Genomic DNA, 24,038 nt, shown 5'->3' on the forward strand with positions numbered 1-24,038 from the left:
AAACAGTAATTACTCTAGAGGGTGGCATTTTTGTTTGTTTTTTAACACCTTCTGAATAAAAGTTTTAAGTGCGCCAGTATAGCCAAGTTCTCTGCCCCATATCTTGCTCTGTACACTTTAAATACACTGTAGCTTCTTCTTCATCGGCATAATCATTATAGTTATTATTATCATCATCAACAGCAACATGGCTCGGACTGAAGGTATCATTCTGCCTGCGTCGTGATTTGGGGAAAATTCATTTTTGAGGCGTTATACTGCCTCGTTTTTAAGGCCTTGTTAGGGAGAGACGGCAGAGCGCTACAAGAGAGAGAGAGAGAAAGCAAAGAAGGCAAAGAGGTCAATCAGACGAGCATCCGGTTCACTACGCTGCGCTATTAGTAAAGGAAACGTGGAAGAAAGAAGCAATAAAGCGAGAGAATGAGCGTGCACACAGCAGGACGCACAGCAGTACTAAAATCAGTCATTGAGGCCGGTGTTCCTAAAAAAATGGAGTAACGCTACAAACTAGTACACAGATCAAGGGTAATGAACGAAGCAACCCAAATTGCCGCCACAAGTTTTAATTCATTGCATGCGAGCACTATCCCTGGCCGCCAACGAAAGGCAACAGTCCACCCAGGAGGTCGCCGTTCAGCAGGGTGCCAAGTATGCCGGTGAAGATTTCTGGAATCAATACAAGCGCCGAAACTAAGTGTCAAATGATATATATACTATCCTTTTTACTAAACACAGGCGTCCGCAAGCTATTAAGGGCTCATTCACACCGGCGACTCGCAGAGGTCGCGTGACCAAGTTGGTCGCAAATGATCGATTTGGTCGAAAAAAGCGACTGATCTGAGTCAATTGCTCGCTTCTCGATTCTTCAGTAGTGCCACTGCAGTCGCAAGCCTACTGAACCCGTCAGTTGCGCAGGGGCAGGACGCCCGTATACGCCGACGCTCGTTTTACGCGGCGATGAAGGTGTGAACAGGTGTGAACGACACCAATTGCGAGACATTTCGGTGTGGCGGCGGGAAGGCGCGCGCTTGCCGGTGCGAACGACGATCGCCGTGAGTCACACTCATTCGTCGTCAGTCGATGTCGGTCGCGCGACCTCTTTCAATCACCAGAGCGAATGAACCCTAAAACCTGGCCATCAGGAAGTTATTAACGTGAAAACGTTAAGTTAGGGGCCCCACGACGAAGAAAAATTGGCGTCGGTGTCCGGCGTCCCGCGCCAACCGTCTTGTGAGCGAAAAATCATTTCGAACCACACATACCCAACCACGCGGGCCCTCCATGCAGCGCAAAGGCATTACTGAACTAATTTAACTTCTCAAAGTAAAATGTGACAGAAAAATTGTAAAGTACGGCTTGCAACCTACAGACACGATAGCGTCCGACTGTAATTTGAATATGCAAGAAAACACGTCTGTTACGCGGAAATTCAAACACAAACCCATTTTCCAGCGTTTCTACCATATATAGAGCGGCGCGCCCGGTTCCTTGCAAAGCCATCCAGATGGCGCTCGCCTCCGCGCATCTTCGGCCCACGCAAGAGGCCGCGGTTCTACCAGAAAGCTCGCCTTCGTGCATAGCGTTCGCCACCAACGTTTACCGCTAAACATTTCGGTTATATAAGCTGCAGTTGTTGGGAAGCGTGAGAAGCAGTCAGTGATCTTTGAACGTTATCGCGTTCTGCTCTTAGAGGCGAAGCTTAAGAGTCCTCCAGATGTGTCTTACTGCCATAATGGTACAAGCTGTAAAAATAACTAAAGAAAGAATAGGGAACAAACGAGGACTGGTTGGAGTTATTAAGACCTTATGGTATATCTGCAAAAACACATGAGATTGTTATGACCACGAATTTTCCATGTGAGTGATTGTAGTGATCTGCGGTGCGAAAGAACTTGCGTTGTACCACATGTATCGCATTGCAGTGGACGCTGCACCTAAATGAAACATTTGCGTAATCGCACTACATTTGCATAAACATTGCATTGAATTTGCGTCATCAGCGTTAAGTTCGGACATTTGTTTTAATATTTGCTTAAACATCAAATAAAGCTTGACCTACCAGCGATTTCCACACGTGCGCCGTATTTTCTTCGCCACCCCCGCCCCATCCTTCCCCCTTTACTTTTTTTTCCCCCGTATAACAAGCACACCACTAATATTAATCGCGCAGTTTTCGAAGCTCCAGCTTTCGGGCACTTCATGGGCATTAGTATATTTGATATTCAAGCTTACTCGATGTCGTCGAGAAAGGGAAATGTCACTGACATGTGAGTTTCTTCTCAGAACTCGGTTGTTAACGACAATCGTAATATACAGAAGATAATAGATTGAAAATAATACTTTATTTCGAATTTACAAAGAAAAATAAAACATATTTCGCTCCATATTTTGTCTTGACTACATAAATAAAATCTAAGTTGGTTAAGTAGCTAAAGTGCTGGCAACCTATCGTAACTGTAATACGCGGTGTATATGCATATTGATAGCATTCAACGCCAGGTGACAGAATTCGTTCACTTCTTCAAGCTTTTCCAAACAACACTTTTCCAAACGACGTTCACTGTCTATGGGTCTGCAACTGAAGAAAGGTGTGAATGTAATGTGTCGCGGCATAAAACCGGTCCCCTCAATTCGATCCATGACATTGCACCAACTGGACGAAATGCGAAAAAATCCGTCTACTTCGACTTAGGTGCACGTTAAAGAACCCCAAGTAGTCCGAATTTCCGGAGCCCCCCCACTACGACGTGCCTCATAATCAGACCATGGTTCTGGCACGTAAAACCTCTTTTTTTTTCTGCACCTCCTGGACGTCGCGTACGCTATAGCAGAGAAAAAAATTTGTGCGTTTTTCGACGCCGTCACTCGGCTGACTCGGCAAATCAAGCTTCTTGTCACTGCAGCACTCAGAAGGAGAGTGCACATTTCACTTACAGAAACAGAAGAGAGGTGAACCTGTACATGTGCACTCTAGACTTCTACTTTGCGCCAAGGAAAGGGGAACAAAAGAGATGAAGAGAAGGGCGTATGACGTTTGCGCATGACATAGTGACGTACCTATTAAAGCCGCACGTGTCAATTCCTACGGAATGCAAAATGTCCGAGAAGGTTTTTCCGGTCTGCCTTTCAGTTGCAGCGTCAATCCATGAGAACAAACGTTTTTATTTTTCGACACTCTTGCATGCGCCAGCACCGGTAAACTATTTTTAGACTAAAATGAAACCGGGGCCCTATAACGTAAAACTATTCCAAACTTTTCTATTCCAATTCTGCTATCAGCCCTCCACAATTGGTCAAAAACGTTTTTCCACCACCCCCACTTCACCTGTCTGTCACGCGACGTCACGAAAACCGCGATAGCTCCCCATCTGATATGATGTGTACACACTGATTATGCATGATTTGACAGAAAAAAGAAAAACAGTTATTTCTGATTCTACCCCTTTTCGCCATGAGCCCTCGGCTATTGGTAAAAAGTTTTCGGGCTGCATCCACTTCACCTGCCTGTCACGCGACGTCACAAAACCACACAAGCTCACCACGTCAAAGTGACGTGTACGCGATAAAGATGCATTAATATGCCGAACAAAACTGAATTTTCTTCGGAATAGCCGCAGGCTGCCCCGTTCCGAAAGGAATAAAAGATGGCTGCCGCTGATCGCTGAGACGCTGGCTACTCGCACCTGCCAGGGAGCATGGATGTATTTGTGTATAATAAAGCTTCTTGCGTGGCCGTGTAACGTTCTCGAGCACTTTCGGCACGTTTACCACCTCATTCTGCCAACTCTTCTTTCCTGAGGGTCAGTTTTAGCGTCATTCTTAAGCTTCCGTTGCATGCCGCCGCGATTTTCGACCAGCCACCACAAGCTAAGTAAGGGAAAGCCGACCGATCGCACACGCCGGCACCACCCTCTTCATCCGGTTATCGATTTTCAGTGCACTGGCTCTGCCCCAGCGGATCTCTCTCCCCTTGAGCGTTCTCCTCGCCTCTTGTCAGCCAATTATATACGACAAGCCGCTCAGTGTAGGCAATGTTATTCGTTTTTCAAGCAAACAAAAAAGACCTCCTATGAACGAGGATAGTGTTTGATTGGTCTGTACAGACAACCCTGTGGGTGACCGCCCCGTGCTTGCGTCGGTGGTTACGCAAATTTGACGTCAGGAGATTGGAATACAAACATATTGGAATAGTTTTATGTTATAGGGCCCCTGATTCGATTGATTCTGCCCATTTTCGTCTCTGGCTATGTTTCAATATTCGCTAAGCGACTTGACAGCGTCCGTCTCAAATCTCATTCCAGTTCTGATGAAGCCGGTAAAAGAGACAGCTTCGCGAGGACAGCATCGAAGTCCAGAACGATGCAGGCTATTATATGCTGTCCGAAGAAGATGGCGGCTGAGCAAGACAATTTAAAACACGGTGGAAAGGTCGCCTACGCACAAGAAAACCTAGTTCTGCTTTCTTATGCACTTAATATGAGCTGTGCTGTGGTTTTTGTTCTTTAGTTCGCAAATGCAAAGCGTTAAAATACAACGATAATATGTGCTCTTTTTATCTCTTGTCGACGCGAGGTGGCGTCCAAATACGTTCCGCTACTTAGGCTCGAAGCTGTTTTCTTAGCGGTCACCATATGCTGTTTTTAATGCTGGCCAGCATTAAAGCATGGCCTTCGGTGTTCAGGTCTCATCGATTTAGGACGTGGTGGTCCAGATGTTCAGCCGAGCTTTTAAAACGATTCTGTATTCGTTCTTCAACCTCATTCTGCAAAACTCAGTGGCCGTCGTCACTGCCGAAATCGGCAGCTCGAATCAAAATAATAGAATAACGCAGCAGCGACTACGGCGAATTTGGCTGTGTATGTAAGTACCTGCCCATTATAAGCTCAGCGCGACGCTACCGATTCAGTGCCAATTACAAACGCGCCCTAAATAGTCGTAAAAACTAACCTCTTCAATTCTGTCACGGTTCCCATTAACGTTTGTTTTCACCTGCTATACGTAACAATTTTCTGCACAGTCATGCGTGCCCTCAAGGCTCGCGGACATGCATCGGCTGGCTGTTTTTCTCTGCTACAAGGATTTTTTGCACAGTCATGCGAATCCCACCAACTTTCCGTCATATCTTGCGTGTCGGCGGCGCTGCGCGCTGACAATCTGACTCTGACTGCGCATGCGCCGAAAGCGGCAAGCAAAAGAAAGTCGCTTACTCTGGCAAAGGGCAGACGGTCGTGAGGCTGAGGCAGACACTTGAATCAGGAAAAATTCATTTTTGTTCGGTCTTTTTAGGCGTTGGTCTGGAGACGCCTGCTTCGTGTGGAAAAGCCCCTCGAACGCTTTACTGCGGCCCGCTTATGTGTTCGTGAAGTTTGTGAAATTCCGTTGTTTCTGTTCTTCGAACAATGGTGAACGTAGCAAGCGGAACGCACACGCTCGTTTCGAAAGTGTTTGCTGGCAGATATAAGCATGGGTGAACACTTGGGTGGCGAGCAGATCACGTGACTTACAGCGAACATTTTGTGTGTGAGCGACCAGCGCCCGTTTTCCTACTCCGGAGTACGACCTGCACGTCATCCCAGCTGCACCACCACGTTCTCGGTATTCCGGTAAGTCAGGCAAATAGGAGCTTGTCACAAAGCTGGATGTGCTTTCACTTCGGTGTGCCCGCGCAGGTTGCGCGAGCTGCATGTGGCTTCCTGAAGGCATATACGCTGCATGCTTATCTTATCTGCAGCGATAACTTCCTCACGAAAAAGGTAAAACCAAAAGAGCCCCAGAAAAAAAAGTGCTGCTGAACTTACTGACGCGAGCACAGGGCACATCGTGTCGAGACCCTTTGTTTATTATTCCACCGCCGACAGAAACCAAACACAACATTTCTGCACTGTAATCTAATAATACTAAAGAGAGTGGGGCGAGGTTGTTCGTTAGTGGCCCATGACAGTTTACCATCCCAAAGTACTGCTCCAAAACAACCTACAGCACTAACCAAGAATCGTGGCTCGTATTATTCTTGTATTGGTTGTTCAGGCTGCTCTGAACAGTCAACGCTCGTGCCAACTAGTGCACACTTGGTCTCTCGCCATAGAAAGATCATTGCTGGGAAGCCGACATTGTGGTTCAAGGTTAGTCTAACATAAAATCGAAGCCTTCGAGCAGCCAGCACAGATGTATTAGGCAATGGGTTGTGTTCACCTATGTGCATTTCTGTGTGCATTCAATTCTCGCTCCCACGTCTCGGCACGCCGCAGCGTTGTTTCTCGGAACGCCCGCTTCCAGACACACTTGTCCGAACTCAACGGCGGATCTTGTCACGCTGCACGTGCGGTTTACGTTCGTAAGTCAATTGTGTTGGTCTCTAGAAATATTCTAAAGTTCAGCCTTCTAAAAGTTTCCAGTCTGGTGGTAATTTGTGTACACCAAATTGGAAGCTGTCTGCTGCTAGAAACGTTCTAGAAGGGCACCGACAGTGAAGTGTTCTGCCTTCATGCGTAAGCAGTCGGTGCTAAAGCAAGAATATGCATATAGTGAGCGTTTCAATCTCACGCTAGACGTTACATTACAAAACGATGGAGAAAGTCGGCGTATTTCTACGTACAGCTATGCTCTAGTGACTAGTCACATGGGCAACGCTATATAAGCGTGCGATGCGCTCGGATGGACCCACGTATACAGGTATCCAAGGTTACGTATCGTTTGTTATATTTTCGTCGATCAGCAATTTCGGGCACCTCCGTTTCCTTGCATAAAGTTAGGCGGCGGAGTGCAGTGCTTGGCGCAAGAGAACAGTTCATTCACTCCGATGTCTTGTGTACAGCAGCGTCAGAGTTTCTCCGTTTCAAAAGCTTCTGTGCTCATTTATGCAGCAGCGGCCGGCGCATTGAACGCTAAGGCAGACTTAGTGTCTTATACCAGTCGGACGTTAGAAAAAAAAATGCGTTTGCGCAACACTGGATCTTAGGGCGTGCGATAACTGACGCGTTACGTGTGGAAGCTCTGTGAGATAAGCTTTCTAGCCAGAACTGACAAAATCTCCGGAAATCTGGAACATGAAGACGGCGATAAACGCCATCACTTGTTGGTCTTTCATCCCTTCTCCTTTTAAGGCACGCTGGCGACGCAGTCTGTGCTTTGAGCGCATACCGCGCCCTTGTGTACGAGATTATAGCAGAAATACGGTGTAGTGGAAGGGCTACGGGATACACACAGAAGACAAGCAAAAAGGATTCCACAGAGCCAGGATAAATTCTGCGGCTAGTGCGGTTTGTCTGGAATATACGACTCCATGGCGGTGGCACTTAGGTTAGTAAAGTCAAAAAACAAATGGGGCGCTTGCAATTATATTTTAGAGAGTAACTGCATGCTTCAAAGATCATATTTAACTCCATTTCAGAATATTCGTAGACCCATTGGAGTAGTCCCACTTTGAACAGGCACGCTGCAAGGCAGTCGTCTTCAATCGAAGTTTAGGGGAGCTATTCATGTTGGTCATCCAGTTACTTACTAAAGGAATCTAGAGTGTTACATTTGCTCTTATAACATATGATGGACCCTTACTCCGCGGCCCTTAACCTTGTAGTGTGCACCAGGGCGCTGGAGCATCTATACATGCGTACAAGGAACAGGAAAGCCATCGAACCACACAGGCCAACATGGTCACATGGCGGAGCTAGGCATGCACTTGGTTTCCGATGGTAGAATGGTCGAATAAGCGCAATTAGCAGAGAGGCGTTTCACCAGATCCAATAGAGAGAAGGTTTAGCATTCCGCTGACGACACCCCCGATGCCTTCGTCGCCTCCCAAGTTGAGCATGCCTGTGCCGAGCCCGGCGATGCTTGTTCCGGTATCTGCGCAAGACATTTGGTCGCAGTGAGGGTTAGCCGACAGCGGCCAGCGCCCGCGTCTTCGTGTTGACACATTAGAAAAACGACAGCGCTCGATTTTGTCGTGACTAAACTTTAGCTTATTCAATAAATTGTTTAACAATGTGCTCCATTCTTAGCTGTACGTATTGCGATAAGCAAATCCGCTTATTTTATCTGATCTGCTAAAATGAAAAATTAAAAGAAGCGTTCCATTCAGAGTCTTGCCCCTGAGAAGAACCGATTTTTGAACAGGAGTCTCCCTATACACAGTTCTACATCTTATTACGGAAGACTTGTAGTGAATGTTAATGGAAGTACTGCAGAGACGACTTTTAATGCAAACCACGCAAGGACAAAGTCGTCAGCGCCACGTAGAAAACATTTCTGGGACCCTTGACCTCTTATTGTGCGTGTTTCTATATATAGCCTCGTCGAGCGTGTTCCCATAGAACTTCATCGTTATAGCTTTGGGGAAGCTTCGTTGTTCATAGGAGCTTTAGAAAGCGAAGTTAGTTGACAAAAGGCAAATAACCTTTCCACTCGCAATTATTTATATTGCGGCAATTAGCCTACACTGTAATCATTTTACAAGGTATTCATTTACACGTGAAACAGGAGTGATCGTGCAGTGTGCTGGCATAATTCTCTGTTGAGGTAAATCAACATTTGCCTTTAAAGCCGAGGGTTTCTATAAGTGTTTATTGCTTATACATACACACCAGTAGAAACTATGAAAGTGTGTTTACGACAAAGGTGCACGGTCAATGGATGCTTTCTTGTTGACGCGTAGCGTCCCGGTGCACGTTATCTGACGTTGAACTATTCTTTTGTGGTTTATGAGTTTGTCCGTGCCTCATTGGTCCTGAAGACTGCAAGACAACAACTGCGTTACGATATGCAGCCAGACGTCCCACTCATTTAACGCCAACTTCTTCACTGTATAGACCTTACAGTACTCGTCACGAGTGTTTATCTCACTGACGCAAACGATTTTCCATAAGTATAGTTCAAGACACTGCGCAACACAACAATTTCAATCAAAGGTGTGCAGAATATTGGGTAAGCCGTATAAGCTACTACGATAATGTAGTGGTAGTAAAAAAGTAAAATGTCGTTCGCATAAGATTCAAGCTAGATTCGAGACGCTGAACGTTGTCATTGTATAGGTGATTGTTTCTTTTTATCAATTTAGTCGTCACAAAAAGATGATTTTCAAGTATAGTAGTACTCACTCACAAGGTTCTTGACTCCATCTAATATACTGGTGAACAGGCCGTTTAGCTGTCGCTTGTGCCGGTGGTTGTGCTCAGCAGCACCTGTTTTGATAATAAGCAGGGGCCGATTTGGACTTCACATCATGCTTCTAACAATGTGGGACAAGCAACTGCAATACACATTCATAATATTTCCACCATTACACGTACGAAACAGGGTCGTGTCGACCGTGTGTTAGAGTGTAATTAAAGCGAGGATGGCTGCACATTACACTATACGTACTACGGGCCTATGGAAATGCACAAGAGCACGCGGAAATCTGTTGCCGGTGGGGGACTTTTGGAAGACGTTTGTTGTTGACCCGGTGGATCAGTGGCAACGACGTCATACTGCTCAGTACGTGGTCGTCGGTTCGATGTCCGGCCATCGCGACAGCATTCCAGTGCTGGTGGTCGGGCATTCGGAGTATGTTGAACAATCCAACGTGGTCGAAAATAATCCGGAAACATCCAGTACTGGTGTATAGCTCTCTCATGGCCCTCGGCGTTGCTTTTGAACCATAAGAGCAAGAGAGAGAAATTAGATATGAAAGACGGAGAGTTTGACCACGGCAACAGCTTCATCACTACGGTATATGGGGTAACGCCCTCTTTAATATTATCGCGCTTACGAGACCGTACACATGATGTAGAGCTTAATGGGTTCACATCTTCCTTCAAACAAATCAATCTAGGAGTGCCTCAAGGTGGTGCAGCGGTTCTTTAGGCCCGTTTTTATTTATTTTGTGTATCAACGATATTGTTACAGCTGATGCAATGCTGAAGTACGTCATTTACGCTGACAATACGGGCCTCTTCTTCTCTGGTCGCTCTACTGCTGATTTATCAAATCGTGTCAACATTACTATAGATTTAATTCAGCTATGGTCTACAGGGATATCATGTAGGCCCACTCAATTTTGTATAAAACCTACTAAGTATACTATTGTTACATTGTTATATCTACTACATTTTACCATCGTATAATACCTAGTTCTTGAATTTCTTTTGTTTGTTTTCGTGTTCTTGTTAAAAATTACTGCCTAGTTCCCCTCACATAATATTCCTACATGGAGCCTGTGAGGTATTTGTATATAAAACCACCTAAAACTACTCGTAGATGTCAGCAAAACTAAGGATTGATGTTTCATCCGCCTCACAGAGAGCTTCACATGTACCTTCTATTTATCAATGTTGTATCAGTTGAATACGTCCAATCCTTCAAAACTCTCAGCGTCTATTTTTCTGCAACTATGTCATGGGATGCACACGTTGACTTCTTGGTTGGTAGGTTTTCACGCGCTTTTGGCTTCTGGCAGCAGAATTATGCAATGTTCCCGGTATTTGTATATCTACTGCTACTTAACTCATTATTCTGTTATATGCTTAATTACGATATATATATATATATACATATACATATATATATATATATATATATATATATATATATATATATATATATATATATATATATTACGAAGCTATTTTTATAACAAAAGCAAATTATTAGATTAGTTAGCAAAATGCCTTGTATATCTTTCGCAGAGTCGAGTTATTTGCGAAATTACACATAGTTAAACTACCTTCACTTTATGAATTTAGGCTTCCTCGCTACTGAAAGTTATATGTAAGGAATAAATACACTGTACTGCAAATTCTTGCCAATCTTAAAACAAACAGTCGCATATGACACATGAAATCCGAAACTATGGCACTTAACACGTTGTATAAACTATGCAAAACAAATGATTCGATACCGGTTACTTCCGCTGTTAAACAATTCGCGCCAGCAAAATGGGGTTCACTTTGCAAAAATATTTTTTGCAAGAATTTCGTGACGTGTTCTTGTAACAAACTTTATTTTATTATTTTTCTTTGTTTTACCGAACTTTGCAATTCTTTTCCTTTCAGTCTTTTAATTTGTTGTACTGTTTCCTATGCTACCATATTACATTGTCGCCTTATCCGTTGCTGTAGAATTTGTTTCATTCCTCTAAAATTGCCTGTTAGACATAAAAGTTGCCTCTCACTTCTGTGTTCAAGAAATTTCAACTCTGTAACATCTTCACTGCGTACTCTGTTTTTGTTCTGCGAAATGCCCGTTGCTGTTATTTGAAGGGGGCAGTCACCTCGTCAAGCTACTTCCTGTAGAAGCTTTTTGTTACTGCTCCTTTCTTTCGTAGAAAGATAAGCAAAACATTGAGTGGGATTGAACTGTCCGGTCGTCTACTCTGCACTGGTGGAAGTGTCGAAAAGATGAGGAGAACAACGGGCAAGATATGAAACCTGCCCGCACAAGCACGAAGAAGGCAAGCGACAACGACTATACAGTATTTCATACAGTCCCGACGTTTTTAAAGAACACACTGATGCTTTATGGCTGGGACCAGTGTCCAGGAATTATTTTTTTCCGTTGAGGGACGGTATCGTCAATCTTGTCGAGTCGGGGTGCAGAGCGCTTTTGTGCACTGCAACGAGGATACTGGCACAGAGTACGCGCAACCGTCTCGGTGCACCTATACTGGAGTGTACTCTAACCTATACAAACTATACACTCTCGGGACTTGTCACCATTCCAATGAAGATGGAGTAGGCGTTTGTGAATGCTATACGCCAAGCCATATAGACGACATGCGAGAGTTACTTCAAGTCGTGGGCGCTCAACTCAATTAATGAACGAATCGATCAAGCAGACGTTGGCGGTATGTGGAATCAGGTCCATCATAAATTAAGGAGACGTACGGCGGGATTCACTTACGTGCGTGTAAAGGTCTTGTGCAGCCCTTCTCTATGCAAAAGGATATAACGAAGACTGCCCAAAGGGCTGCGGCCCGGCGAGATAGTCTGGCCTCCTTGCCCAGTGCCATGGTCTACGAGAGACCAGTGTACGCCACGTTCCCGCAGCCCGCACAGAGGGACTCCTTGGAAATTAACGTTCAGCGAACGGCTGCTTCTGACCTCGCAGTTCCATTTCTGCGCTTGCGACGGTATTCGCTCCAACTCGCCTGAATCAACGCGACCCGTTTCACGCACTTGATGTAAATTCGCTATGGTTTCAGCTGGCATTTGGCAGGCCGCTTAGTCACCGCACGTTGTTTCAGCTTTAATAGGAGCGCGTAGTAAGCCGCTTGTTTCAGCGCTGATAAGGAAAATAACAAATACTGCAGAGAGCACAATAGAAATTACCACTAGTTATGAAAATTATATATATATATATATATATATATATATATATATATATATATATATATATATATATATATATATATATATATATATATATATATATATATATATATATATATATATATATATATGTGTGTGTGTGTGTGTGTGTGTGTGTGTGTGTGTGTGTGTGTGTGTGTGTGTGTGTGTGTGTGTGTGTGTGTGTGGCGTTTTTTTTTTAGCTGCACTAAACCTTTTTAGAGATTGCCTATGGCAGATAGCACAATTCTAACCCTTTATCTAAATTATTCGAATTAGGTGGCGATTACTTCTACGAGAAATCAAAATGTTCAGTTGAATAATTAACGGAACCGTAACTACGCAAATTCACTTTTAGTTAATTACTTTACGCCACATATTTCAATCTACGAATTATAGCCGCTGAGTTCGCACGGCGTATCCATTTGAAACGAATTATGCATATATATATATATATATATATATATATATATATATATATATATAGAGAGAGAGAGAGAGAGAGAGAGAGAGGAGCAGTCTAGCACTCTTGTGCGACCTTGCAGAATCACAGCCCATTTTCTAGCGAAGGCCGAGCAGTTCCGTTAAAAACTTCAACTGCCTGTAATTGAACCTCAACACTTTAAAATGTTGCCTACTAGGAAATCCACCCTTTTGAAAAATTGTCTGCATGTAACGTTTTCGAGAAGTTAGGGAATTTGTTAGAACGACATTAATTAATCCACACAGTTCATTTGCGAGAACGAATTCATCAAGAGGAGTGAAAAATTAACGTATAAATTACACATATTTGAGGAAATAAGAAATGGGTAATTAGTGAGAATCGCTGCGTCAGCATGTGGTCTGCGTAGCTTCCACACTCGTTATTGTGACAGCCAGCCTGTGGCCAGTTAATTTTCATTATTATTTTTTATTTTTTACTACAGGTCTGGTGGTGAGCGAACTGTGGTATACAGGAACTTTGAATATTTTGCTGCACGTGCTCAAAAAAAAAAGATTTTGCGCTCACCGCTGCACTGTTCTTGCTCAAATCTTGCAGAACGATCGCATTTTTCCGTCGACTTCGTTCAGTGTAACACTTGGCATGATTAGTCATCTGCTTTTTAAGACGAAAATGAGAAACTGTTTTGGCCTATGGGAAGAATGTCGTCTGAAAAGCCGGCCCTGGCACATACTTGTGTCGCCCCCTGCCGGCAGCAGCAGGTAGGCACTGCTGTCGCGTAAGCGGCCGATTTCAAGATGCCGTTTCGTCTCTCAGCTCCTTCCTGCTGCTGCCGGCAGGCGGCGACACAAGTCTGTGCCGGATTCATTTTGGAATTATGATTTTCTTAGTAAACTTTACAACTTAGACTGGAAGAAAACACTTAGCCCTGCTGGTGCTCATCAATGGACTCCTACTGATGCTAAACAGGAAAATATGGTTCCTGATACTCACAAACCAGGCGTAAAACATAAACCAATTATGCATACTACTGATTTGGCACTCAAAGAAGATTCAATATTTAATAAATATGCTCAAGAATCCTACAAAAAACCTCAAGAGTTCAAAGAAGAGTTTGCTAAATCATGGTTTAAACTAACCCACCATGATATGGGGCCGAAATCTCGATATATAGGTCCTTGGATTCCTAAACAAGACTTTATCTGGCAAGATCCTGTTCCAGTAGCCGACTATAAGCAAGTATCTACACAAGATGTTACTCAACTTAAGCAAGAGATCATTAGCTCTGGTTTGACAAATCAAGAACTTATCAGAACAGCTTGGGATGCAGCTTCTACATATCGTAAAACTGACTATAGAGGCGGTGCAAATGGTGCAAGAATTGCTCTAGCTCCAGAGAAGGATTGGCAAATAATAATAATATTTGGGGGTTTTACGTGCCAAAACCACTTTCTGATTATGAGGCACGCCGTAGTGGAGGATTCCGGAAATTTTGACCACCTGGGGTTCTTTAACGTGCACCTAAATCTAAGCACACGGGTGTTTTCGCATTTCGCCCCCATCGAAATGCGGCCGCCGTGGCCGGGATTCGATCCCGCGACCTCGTGCTCAGCAGCCCAACACCATAGCCACTGATCAACCACCGCGGGTTAAAGATTGGCAAATAAATGAACCTGCTAAACTTGAAAAAGTTCTTGCTAAACTTAAAGAAATCCAAACTAACTTTAACAATAGCAAAACTGATGGTACTAAGATATCTCTAGCTGATCTAATAGTTTTAGGTGGTAATGTAGGTGTCGAACAAGCAACTAAACAAGCTGGCTATAGTATAGATATACCATTTGTGCCTGGCAGAACAGACGCTACTCAAGCACAGACTGATGTAGGGTCTTTTAACTACCTGAAAACTAAGTCTGATGGTTTCATAAGCTATACAGATGGTAGTGTACCTGCCGATAAATTAGCACAAGCTTTGGTAGAAAAAGCTAGCTTACTTAACTTAAATATCCCAGAAATGAGTGTTAGTTGGTGGTATGCGAGCACTAAATGTAAACTATGATAATCCTCAAGAAGGTGTATTAACTACTACTCCAGGTCAGCTTAATAATAACTTCTTTGTAAACTTGCTAGATATGTCTACTGAATGGAAAAAATCTGGTAAAAAAGATGGTGAATACATTGGTATAGACAGAAAAACTGGTAAGCAAAAGTGGGCAGCGTCACCAGTTGATCTAAATTTTGGTTCAAACTCAGAGCTTAAAGCAGTAGCTCAAGTTTATGCTGAAAATGGCAATGAGCAAAAATTTGTTAACGACTTTGCAAAAGCTTTAAGCTTTGCAAAGGCTATATATATATATATATATATATATATATATATATATATATAGCCTTCGTTTATCCATAGATCAAGTCGATGGATGAATGTGTCCTGTCCGTATTCCTCCTTGTGTGTCGTCAATTTTGGCGCTTATCTATGGATAAACGAAGGCTATATATATATATATATATATATATATATATATATATATATATATATATATATATATATATATATATATATATATATATATATATATATATATATATAGCCTCCGTTTAGTTATTGCTACCTGTTCAAAGTCTATTTTACTTTCACTGTCTTTGAAACTCAAAGCTTTGAATAGTTCCCCGTTACATTCAACTGCAGAGTGAAGTTGTTTACAAGCAAGTATCAGGTGTTCAGCCGTTTCCTCCTCCTCTCCACAAGCCCCGCACAACAAGTCTATCTCCTGGTATCTGGCTCGGTACGTTTTAGTCCGCAGTACACCTGTCCTGGCCTCAAACAACAATGAGCTTCCCTTAGAGTTATCGTAAATATTTTCTTTGGCTATTTCTTGCTTAAACGTCCTGTATGTCTCTAATGCTGATTTAGTTTGCATCTCTGTTTTCCACATACCCCTCTCTGTCTCCTTAACCTTTTTCTTGACGGTTGATTCGTTATCTGACCCCCCACTGCTGCCCAAGTATTTGCTTGACAATTTTCTAGTTAGCTTCCTCCACCTTGTGTCAACATTTCTCGTGTATAAGTAACTGAAAACCCTGCTAGCCCACCGCATTTCCCCAATTTTTCTCAGTCACTCCTCAAATGCTATCTTGCTACTAGCCTCTCTGCCCTCGAAAGACGATCCCAGATCCCCTTGCACCCCAAGATTTGGTGTCTTGCCATGTGCTCCAAGAGCGAGCCTACCCACACCACGTTGCCTAGTTTCCAACTGTGCCCGGGTCTCTGCTCTCATACATACAACTGCACTGGCAAAAGTCAGGCCTGGAACCATTACCCCCTTCCATATCCCTCGTACTACCTCGTACCTATTGTAGCTCCACAGTGCCCTACTCTTCATAATCGCTGTGCTTCTGTTACCTTTAGTCATTACATATTTTTCGTACTTTTTCAGATACTCAATGCCATTATTTATACACACCCCAAGATACTCGTACTTATCGACTATCTCCAGCGTGGCCTCCTGTATCTTACGCTCGCCGCAAATGTTATCATTAAAAATCATGACTGCTGATTTTTCTTTGCTAAACTTCAAGCCTAATCTGTCTCCTTCTGTACCACATGTGTCCATCAATCCCTGCAGATCTTCTGTATTGTCAGCCATTAATACAATATCATCCGCATACATCAGTCCTGGTAATAACTGTTCAATCAATTTTCCTTGTTTGAAAAATGATAGGTTGAAGCCGAGTACGCTTTGTTGTATTTTGGCCTCAAAACCTTACAGGTGCAGCTTAAACATCAGAGGTGACAATGGGCATCCCTGCCTAAGCCCCCGTTGAATCATTACAGGCTCCGAAACCTGCTTTTCCCATTGTATAATCACCCGGTTACATTTATAGATATCTTTTAAGAAATTGGTTACTCCATCTTGCACTCCTAAAGTTTCCAGAATGCCCCACATGTTAAGCTAGGGAAAGCTAGGGAAACTGTGGAGCATGTTTTATTAGAATGTGAACACGTCTGCCCAGCGGTCGATTTAGGCACCACTGGCATCCTTGAAACCCTTGGGTTCAGCGAGAGCAGTGGAAAAGTAAACATGCCGCGCCCATTGACTCTAGCCGCGCCGGTGTGTGAGCGCCGCATGCGGGGCAAAATTCAGCTAGTGGATGTACACAATGCCTCATTTAGTGTAGACCATGGCGTAGACCTCTCCCATCTCTCGTTCACACCGCCTTGATAGCCTTTTGCACTGCGCGTGTTTGGGCACGTTTCGTACAGCGTGCGGTGTCTGCCTACGGAATTCGAAGGACGATGTAAACACGCTTCTATTTTCCTTTAAGAAGATCGGTACGCTTGACGATTATTTTCATGGCTGCAATCAGCGTTTTTAGATCTAAAAGAGATCTAAAAACGTTGGCTGCAATGCGGCGAACGGGCAGCGTCTGCTTAGCCATGTATGTAAGTGACACTGAGCAGGTAATTGAAAATGACATCGTATGTGCCGCCGTAAAAATCGTCGGCACATACGATGCGTGTTAGCTAAAGTCATTTTGCAGTTTGTCACAAAATGTTTGCTACAAATCCGCGTAGCCTTTGTTGGCGACAACGAACTTCCATCGACACTGTGAGGAAATAAACAAAATATATCACCGCATAGGACAAATATCAAATGCGCAGACAATTTTAACTAGTACATCCCCTACAATATAGAATAGAGGCAGCAATGTAGATAGCTTGGCCACTTTTTTAGCAGTGCTCGAGAGACGGAAGTTGAAAATATTAGTAATCATTTCTGCTTCAGCAACGCCGGCGCGTATCGTCCAGTCGTCACTCGATCGATCGGTGCAGTGGTGATGCAGAAAGGAAATCCGGTAATGTTCAATGCATCGTGCGCATATTCCATTTCTCGGCGTACGTGAACTCCGGCCACTGCTAGCGCATGCAACAGAAGTGGCTTCCATTCTTGGGCAGCGCACACACAGACGAAACACGAGAAAGAATACAGAACAAGCGCTGGTCGAACAACTGAAAGTTTTTACTTCAATAAAAGGATTATATACCCAGTAATCATAAAATTGATGCGGATTACATGTAAAAGCCGTCATACACTCACAAGTGATCAATGAACGAGATCGCTTCGTTTGCCACTCGTTTACTTTGTTCGGCGCACAACAGTAATCCATGTAGGTGGTCTGGTTTTTTCGTACCATTTTCTTGTGAATCGGCAGAATTTCACTGGTGGCATCAACCCTTTCGTGTTTACATTGCTGTTGCGGCAGTTAACAACACAATAATAATTTGTAGTCATCCTAAGAGGCGCCGTCGCAAACGAGAGACGTTTCGCGTGCAGCGCGAACTAAGCGCGGGCGCGGCCTTGAAGGGAAGCGGTGGAAATGTACACCCATGGGAGGTGAAACGCGTCCGCCAGGCGAGAAACGAGCGCTGGCGTCTAGAATGAAACTTGGCGTGCGGACGTCTATGGTCGACTTCAGTCGGTTATGGTTATGAGCACATACTCATCGTCTGTCCACATTATCGCGCGCTACGCACCTCGTGAGTCGTAACAATCTGCTAGTGGGGTGCGCCGATCGAAGACGTAGTTGTCAATCAATCAATCAATCAATCAATCAATCAATCAATCAATCTTGATTAGTGATTTAATACAGGAATTCGAAGTTATTCGAAGGACCGCGCAAACTATTGAGCACACACGTTGTCATCTTATTTACGTGCTTGATCCGTTTCTTATCGAACCGGTAAACTCGTTTCAGGTACGGTTCGGGTTCAGGCACGTTCCAAAAATATATCAGTTCGGGTTCCGGTTCATTTCCCCCCCACAATTGTAGTTCAGGTACTGTTTTCAGTTCAGGTTCTGTTCGACACCCTGCTTATAAGAAATCTTTCTAAAGGCTGTATTCGATTCACATACATTAACCTGTATGCAAAAGCGGGGAAAAAGCAGGCACGTGAACAAGCAATTGGCAACTACGGCGTCGATTCTAGGAACGCTAGAGGAGAGATGCTGGTAGAATTCGCAGAAAGGAATAAGCTTCGAATAATGAACACCTTTTCAGGAAGCGTAGCAACAGAAAGCGGACCTGGAAAAGCACTAATGGTGAAACAAGAAATGAAATTGACTTCATACTTATACTTATATATCCTGCACTATGCTGATCCCAGCATAGTGCAGGATATATAAGTGATAGGTATAGGTAAAGTGCAGTGATCATAGGTTAGTGAGGGCTAGGATTCATCTCTATTTGAAGAGAGAAAGAAAAAAAATTGGTCAAGAAGAAACAGGTCAACCTAGAGGTAGTAAGGGCAAAAGCAGACAAATTTAGGCTGGTGCTTGCAAACAAATATGCAGCCTTAGAACAGAGAGATGATGATGACATAGAGCTAATGAATGAAACCGTAAGTAGGCTGGCTTCAGAGGCCACAGTTGAAGTGGGAGGCAAGACACCAAGGCAACCAGTAGACAAGCTCTCCCAAGTAACAAAGAACCTAATAAAGAAACGACAAAAAATCACACTTTCTACTCAAGAGATAATACAGAATTCGCGGAACTCTCAAAACTGATCAACAAGGCGAAAATAAGGGATATTCGAAATTATAACGTGAGAAAATACTGAAGAAGCCGTAAAAAATAGACGCAGTCTAAAATCAGTGAGAAAGAAACTTGGTATAGGACAAACCAAGATGTATGCACTGAAATATAAGCAGGGTAATATCATCAGCAATCTCAAAGATATAGTAACAGAAGCGGAAGAATTCTATATTTACCTGTACAATACCCAGAGGAGTCAGGATACCTCCATTAGAAACAGTAATGAACAGGATACAGAAACTCCTCCTACAACTAGTGATGAGGTCAGAAGGGCCTTGTAAGACATGAAACGTGTAAGAGCAGCAGGAGAAGATGGAATAACAAGTCGATTTAATCAAATATGGAGGATACATAATGCTTGGAAAACTGGCGACTCTATATACGAAGTGTCTGTCGACTGCAAGCGTCCCAGAAAATTGGAAGAATGCAAACATTATACTAATCCACAAAAAGGGAGACGTTAAAGAATTGAAAAATTATAAGCCCCTTAGCTTACTCCCAGTATTATATAAAATATTTACCTAACTAATATCCAATAGAATAAGGGCAACACTAGACTTAGTCAGCCAAGGGAACAGGCTGGCTTCAGGAAGGGATAATCTACAATGGATCACATCCATGTCATGAATCAGATTATCGAGAAATCCTCAGAGTACAATAAGCCTCTCTATATGGCTTTCATAGATTACGAAAAGGCATTTGATTCAGTAGAGATACCAGCAGTCATACAGACATTACGTAATCAAGGAATACAGAATAACGCTTACGTAAATACCTTGAAAAATATCTACAGAGGTTCTACAGCCACTTTAATTCTACGCAAGAAAAGCAGGAAGATACCTATAAAGAAAGGGGTCAGACAGGGAGGCACAATCTCTCCAATGCTAGTCACTACGTGCTTAGAAGAAGCATTAAAGCTATTAAACTGGGAATGCTTAGAAGTAAAGATCGACGGCGAATATCTCAGCAACCTTCGGTTTGCGATGTCATTGTTCTATTCAGCAACAGTGCAGGCGAGTTACAACAAATGATTGAGGACCTTAATAGAGAGAGTGTAAAAGTGGGGTTTAAGATTAATATGCAGAAGACAAAGTTAATGACAAATAACCGGGCAACGGAACAAGAGTGCAAGATCACAAGTCAGCCTCTAGAGTCTGTTAAGGAGTACGTTTATTTAGGTCAACTAATCACAGGGGACCCTGACCATGAGAAGGAAATTCACAGAAGAATAAAAATGGGTTGGATCGCATACGGCAGACATCGTGAGCTCCTGACTGGGAGCTTACCGTTATCACTGGAAGGGAAAGTACACAATCAGTGCATTTTACCAGTGCTGACATATGGCGCAGAGACTTGGAGACTGACAAAGAAGCGTGAGAACACGTCAAGGACGGCGCAAAGAACGATGGAACGAAGAATGAAACGGGTATAGACGATATTCTAATAGACGTTAAGAGAAAAAATGGCGCTGGGCAGGTCATGTAACGGAAAGATTAGACAACCGTTGGACCATTAGGGTGACAGAATGGGTACAAGAGAAGGGAAGCGAAGTAGAGGACGACAGAAGACTAGGTGGTGCGACGAAATTAGGAAATTTGCGCGTGCTAGTTGGAATCGGTTGGCGCAAGTCATGAGTAATTGGAGATCGCAGGGAGAGGCCTTCGTCCTGCAGTGGACATAAATAGGCTAACGATGACGATGATGATGTAACGTCAAGTTCTCTCGGGACACAGGAAAATTTAGCATAAAAATCGCCATAAACAGCCTTTAAACACCGGCTAAATGATTTTTTTTACAACTGCTATATTTTATCCACACGCACAGAAATTCACAATAGCATTCCTTCTGTGTTCACTAAATATGATCTCGCTGGCATCTGTAGTTATGCAGCAGCGGGTTAAACCTTGCGCCACTGTAGAGCACTCGTAACGCTATACGCATAACGCTCATAACGCTGCACACTTGTATACGTAATTTATCGCAAAAGCAGCGAACAAAACTCACACATTTAGAACTTTGCTTACACGCTACCCATAACGTGCTCCTTAATTTCTGCAAACATAAACTAGATGCATAGCATGTTCACCTAAGACGCCAGCAAAACAAGTTACCCGCCTCATAAGGCCTGAAAATTAGAGGGAAATGAGCGTTTAGAAATTCTGCGTAGTTAACCCACACACTGAAACCTTCAGTACACGTCACCCATAAAGTGGCCCCCATTTGCCTTGTGATATTACTGCTGTTTCAGGTCCTTTCAGCGAAGCAGGGCAACTTTGTAAGCAGCTGTTTCTTTAAAGTTGTATCCTACGAGTGCCTTCAAAACGTGCAGCACTGTGGAAACTGGTTAAGAGGAAGCTTTAGCTCGGGTGCTCCTGTCTAAATACATGCAAAAGGAGAATTCGTTTTTCTCAGCGACCACTGCACCAAATAAGACGGGTTTGTTGCATTTAAAAGAAAAACTAAAAATCTAGTGACTGTAGCTTTCGAATTCTTGAGTTAGGTTGTCAATATTTTATTAAAAATCCGCAAAAACCGAAACATTTCAAAAAGCGAAACTATCAAGTTTACAACTCTGTAACTCAACAACGAAAGAAGATAACACAATTCTGTGAATTGCATGTAATAGTACATCTAAAGTGGAGAAAATTGATATGTCACACATGAATATGAAAAATTTAGTAACATGGAAATACACCTTTTTCAGAACCCTTGTAAACAAGGTAAGAAATTCACGTAATATAGAAAATGACGTAAGTAATTTGTCCGCTTTCATTGATCTAATGGATCCCGTTTACGGAACTGAGATATCTATTTTTTATGCAGAGCTATAAATCCGTAAACTTCGTGCTTCTATTTTTTTCAAACTTTCGAATTTTTGAAAATCTCTTTAACAAAATTCAGGACCTAAATAGAAATTATGCTACCAACAGTCACTAGAATTTAGCTTGCTCTCTCAAATGCAACAAATTTCCTTAATATCAGTCCAGGAGTTATCTCAGAAAAACGTTTTCGCGTTTTTACATCTATTTGAAAAGGCCGCGTCGGAGTTGGGCCCGAGCTAAAACTTACTCTTAAAGCTACAGGTTTAAGTGACCACTTAAAGCTATGGTGGACGGATGTGGGACATTCTTTTTTGCCCAATCGCGTCACGTAACACGTGAACGTAGGAAAGCAGGCTTAGTGTAAGATACAACTTACAAAAACAGCAGCTGGCAACCAAGGCACACGGACCGCGCGGCGTGCGTCTAATTGTCGTACAAAAATCCCTCACGTGACCTGATCCTAGGTGCCTAGGGACAGGATCGTTTAGGGACTTTTGAGAAGGCATGATGGTTGCGCCGAGCGACGCCGTGACGTGTTCGTTCTCAGCGTGATCGTTCACCGGCTCGCGCGGACCGCGCGTTGTTCAACGTTGCTTATGTGATTGTGCTTGCGTTGCTTGTGTGTTGGTTGTACGTACTTAGCGGGAAAGCCGCGAGTAGTGGTGATGCGACAGTGCGGCTTTCGCCATCTGTGCTTTCGCCTCGGTGAGCTCTGGCAGTACAGAATCTGCGTTGTGTGACCCGTGCTTCCTTGACAATTGAAATGTCGAAGTGGCCTAGCGCCTCGGCAGCGAAGTTCTGCGAACCGCGATGCCGTGGCGTGCGTTGAATCTCCGGCCCACGCCGACCGCTGGTCGTGTGTCTCCGCAGTGGGATCAGTACTTGTTGGCTAAAAGTCGCGCAGTAGTAGTGGTGTGGCATGTCGGCTTTAAGTCTCGGTGAATTCTGGTGGTGTGAGATCCGTATTTCTGAAGAATTCATTGGTGCTGACGATTGAAATATTCAAGTGGCGTAGCGCCACGGCAATGAAATTTGCGAACCGGCGCTGTGCAGCAGCGTCGTCGTGTTCGCCCCTTTTCGGCAGCGTCATCACATCGCACATGCACTTTTACTTGACGGGACTCGTAGGCGGAGGTATTGCACGTGTTTTTCGCCACGACTTACGTAAGTAATATAATGCATAAGGTGGTGTTTGCTCACAACTGTTCACGCGTCCTTGAAATAGGGCAGCGCATGTTTTCAATCGTGTTCAGCGCTAGTGCACTATCCGTCACTTCATGTGATTTACTTTTATCGTGGGCTTTACGACAATTATCGCGTAGTGCTGTGAACATCACGGAGCTTTAGTGATGTCACATGATCTGCCAGAATTCCACGAAATGCACAGTAGATGTTTAATATTATTCGTACTAAGGGCGCGATAAGCACAGTGAGGTGGAGCCTAATACTGTGCCCTGTAATCTTCAGCTGCATTTGTGCCCGTTTCTCGCGCTCTTAGTTTTAGCAACGGGACGCAGGGTTCGGTGCAAAGTTGGGACGAATGAATGTGTATATACGTCTGCAATAACTTCACCGCAACACATTTGTTACCTTGAACATACTGCCCCGCCCGCTTTACTATAATCTCAGGTGCTCTCGAACTCTCTATTTGCCGGTATTTTTATTTTCACGTGCTGAATGGTCCTACCGCAATACATATATATAGTGAGGTGAAGCTGATTAATGTTGCCAAGTGCTTTGACAGTGTCAGATCTAACAGTTATAGAATGACATGGCCAATACAACAGCTCATACCTTCACTTTAACAATTCTATTAGGACTGTCAAACTAATCTTGCAGCACAGAAAAGCAACGTAAACAC

The 24,038-nt window shown here is 43.6% G+C and overlaps 1 protein-coding gene across 2 annotated transcripts; it reads right to left on the bottom strand.

Moving 5' to 3' along the window:
- Positions 1–542: 542 nt before the first annotated feature.
- LOC142582495 (uncharacterized) lies at positions 543–23,557 on the bottom strand. 2 transcript variants are annotated; one of them, XM_075692283.1, is made up of 4 exons: positions 22,554–23,557; positions 9,096–9,179; positions 7,735–7,845; positions 543–666 (listed from the first exon to the last, which is right to left on the bottom strand). In XM_075692283.1, exons 1-4 carry the CDS (start codon positions 22,681–22,683, stop codon positions 584–586), a joined length of 408 nt encoding a protein of 135 aa, XP_075548398.1. In that variant the 5' UTR covers positions 22,684–23,557; the 3' UTR covers positions 543–583. The 2 variants fall into 2 exon arrangements, with proteins under 2 accessions (XP_075548398.1, XP_075548400.1); XM_075692285.1 differs by lacking the exon at positions 22,554–23,557 and adding an exon at positions 11,878–12,084.
- Positions 23,558–24,038: the final 481 nt, after the last annotated feature.

The sequence above is a fragment of the Dermacentor variabilis genome, chromosome 5 (assembly GCF_050947875.1).
Source record: "Dermacentor variabilis isolate Ectoservices chromosome 5, ASM5094787v1, whole genome shotgun sequence".
Lineage (NCBI taxonomy): Eukaryota > Metazoa > Arthropoda > Arachnida > Ixodida > Ixodidae > Dermacentor > Dermacentor variabilis.

Excerpts from the sequence above, each read along its gene's own strand:
- LOC142582495 (XM_075692283.1), bottom strand. The coding sequence starts at position 22,683 with ATGCCTTCTCAAAAGTCCCTAAACGATCCTGTCCCTAGGCACCTAGGA. Across the intron at positions 9,180-22,553 it reads GGTTGCCAGCTGCTGTTTTT|GTGCTGCTGAGCACAACCAC; the intron begins GTAAGTTGTATC and ends TTATCAAAACAG. Across the intron at positions 667-7,734 it reads CCTTCTCTCTATTGGATCTG|AAATCTTCACCGGCATACTT; the intron begins GTGAAACGCCTC and ends TATTGATTCCAG.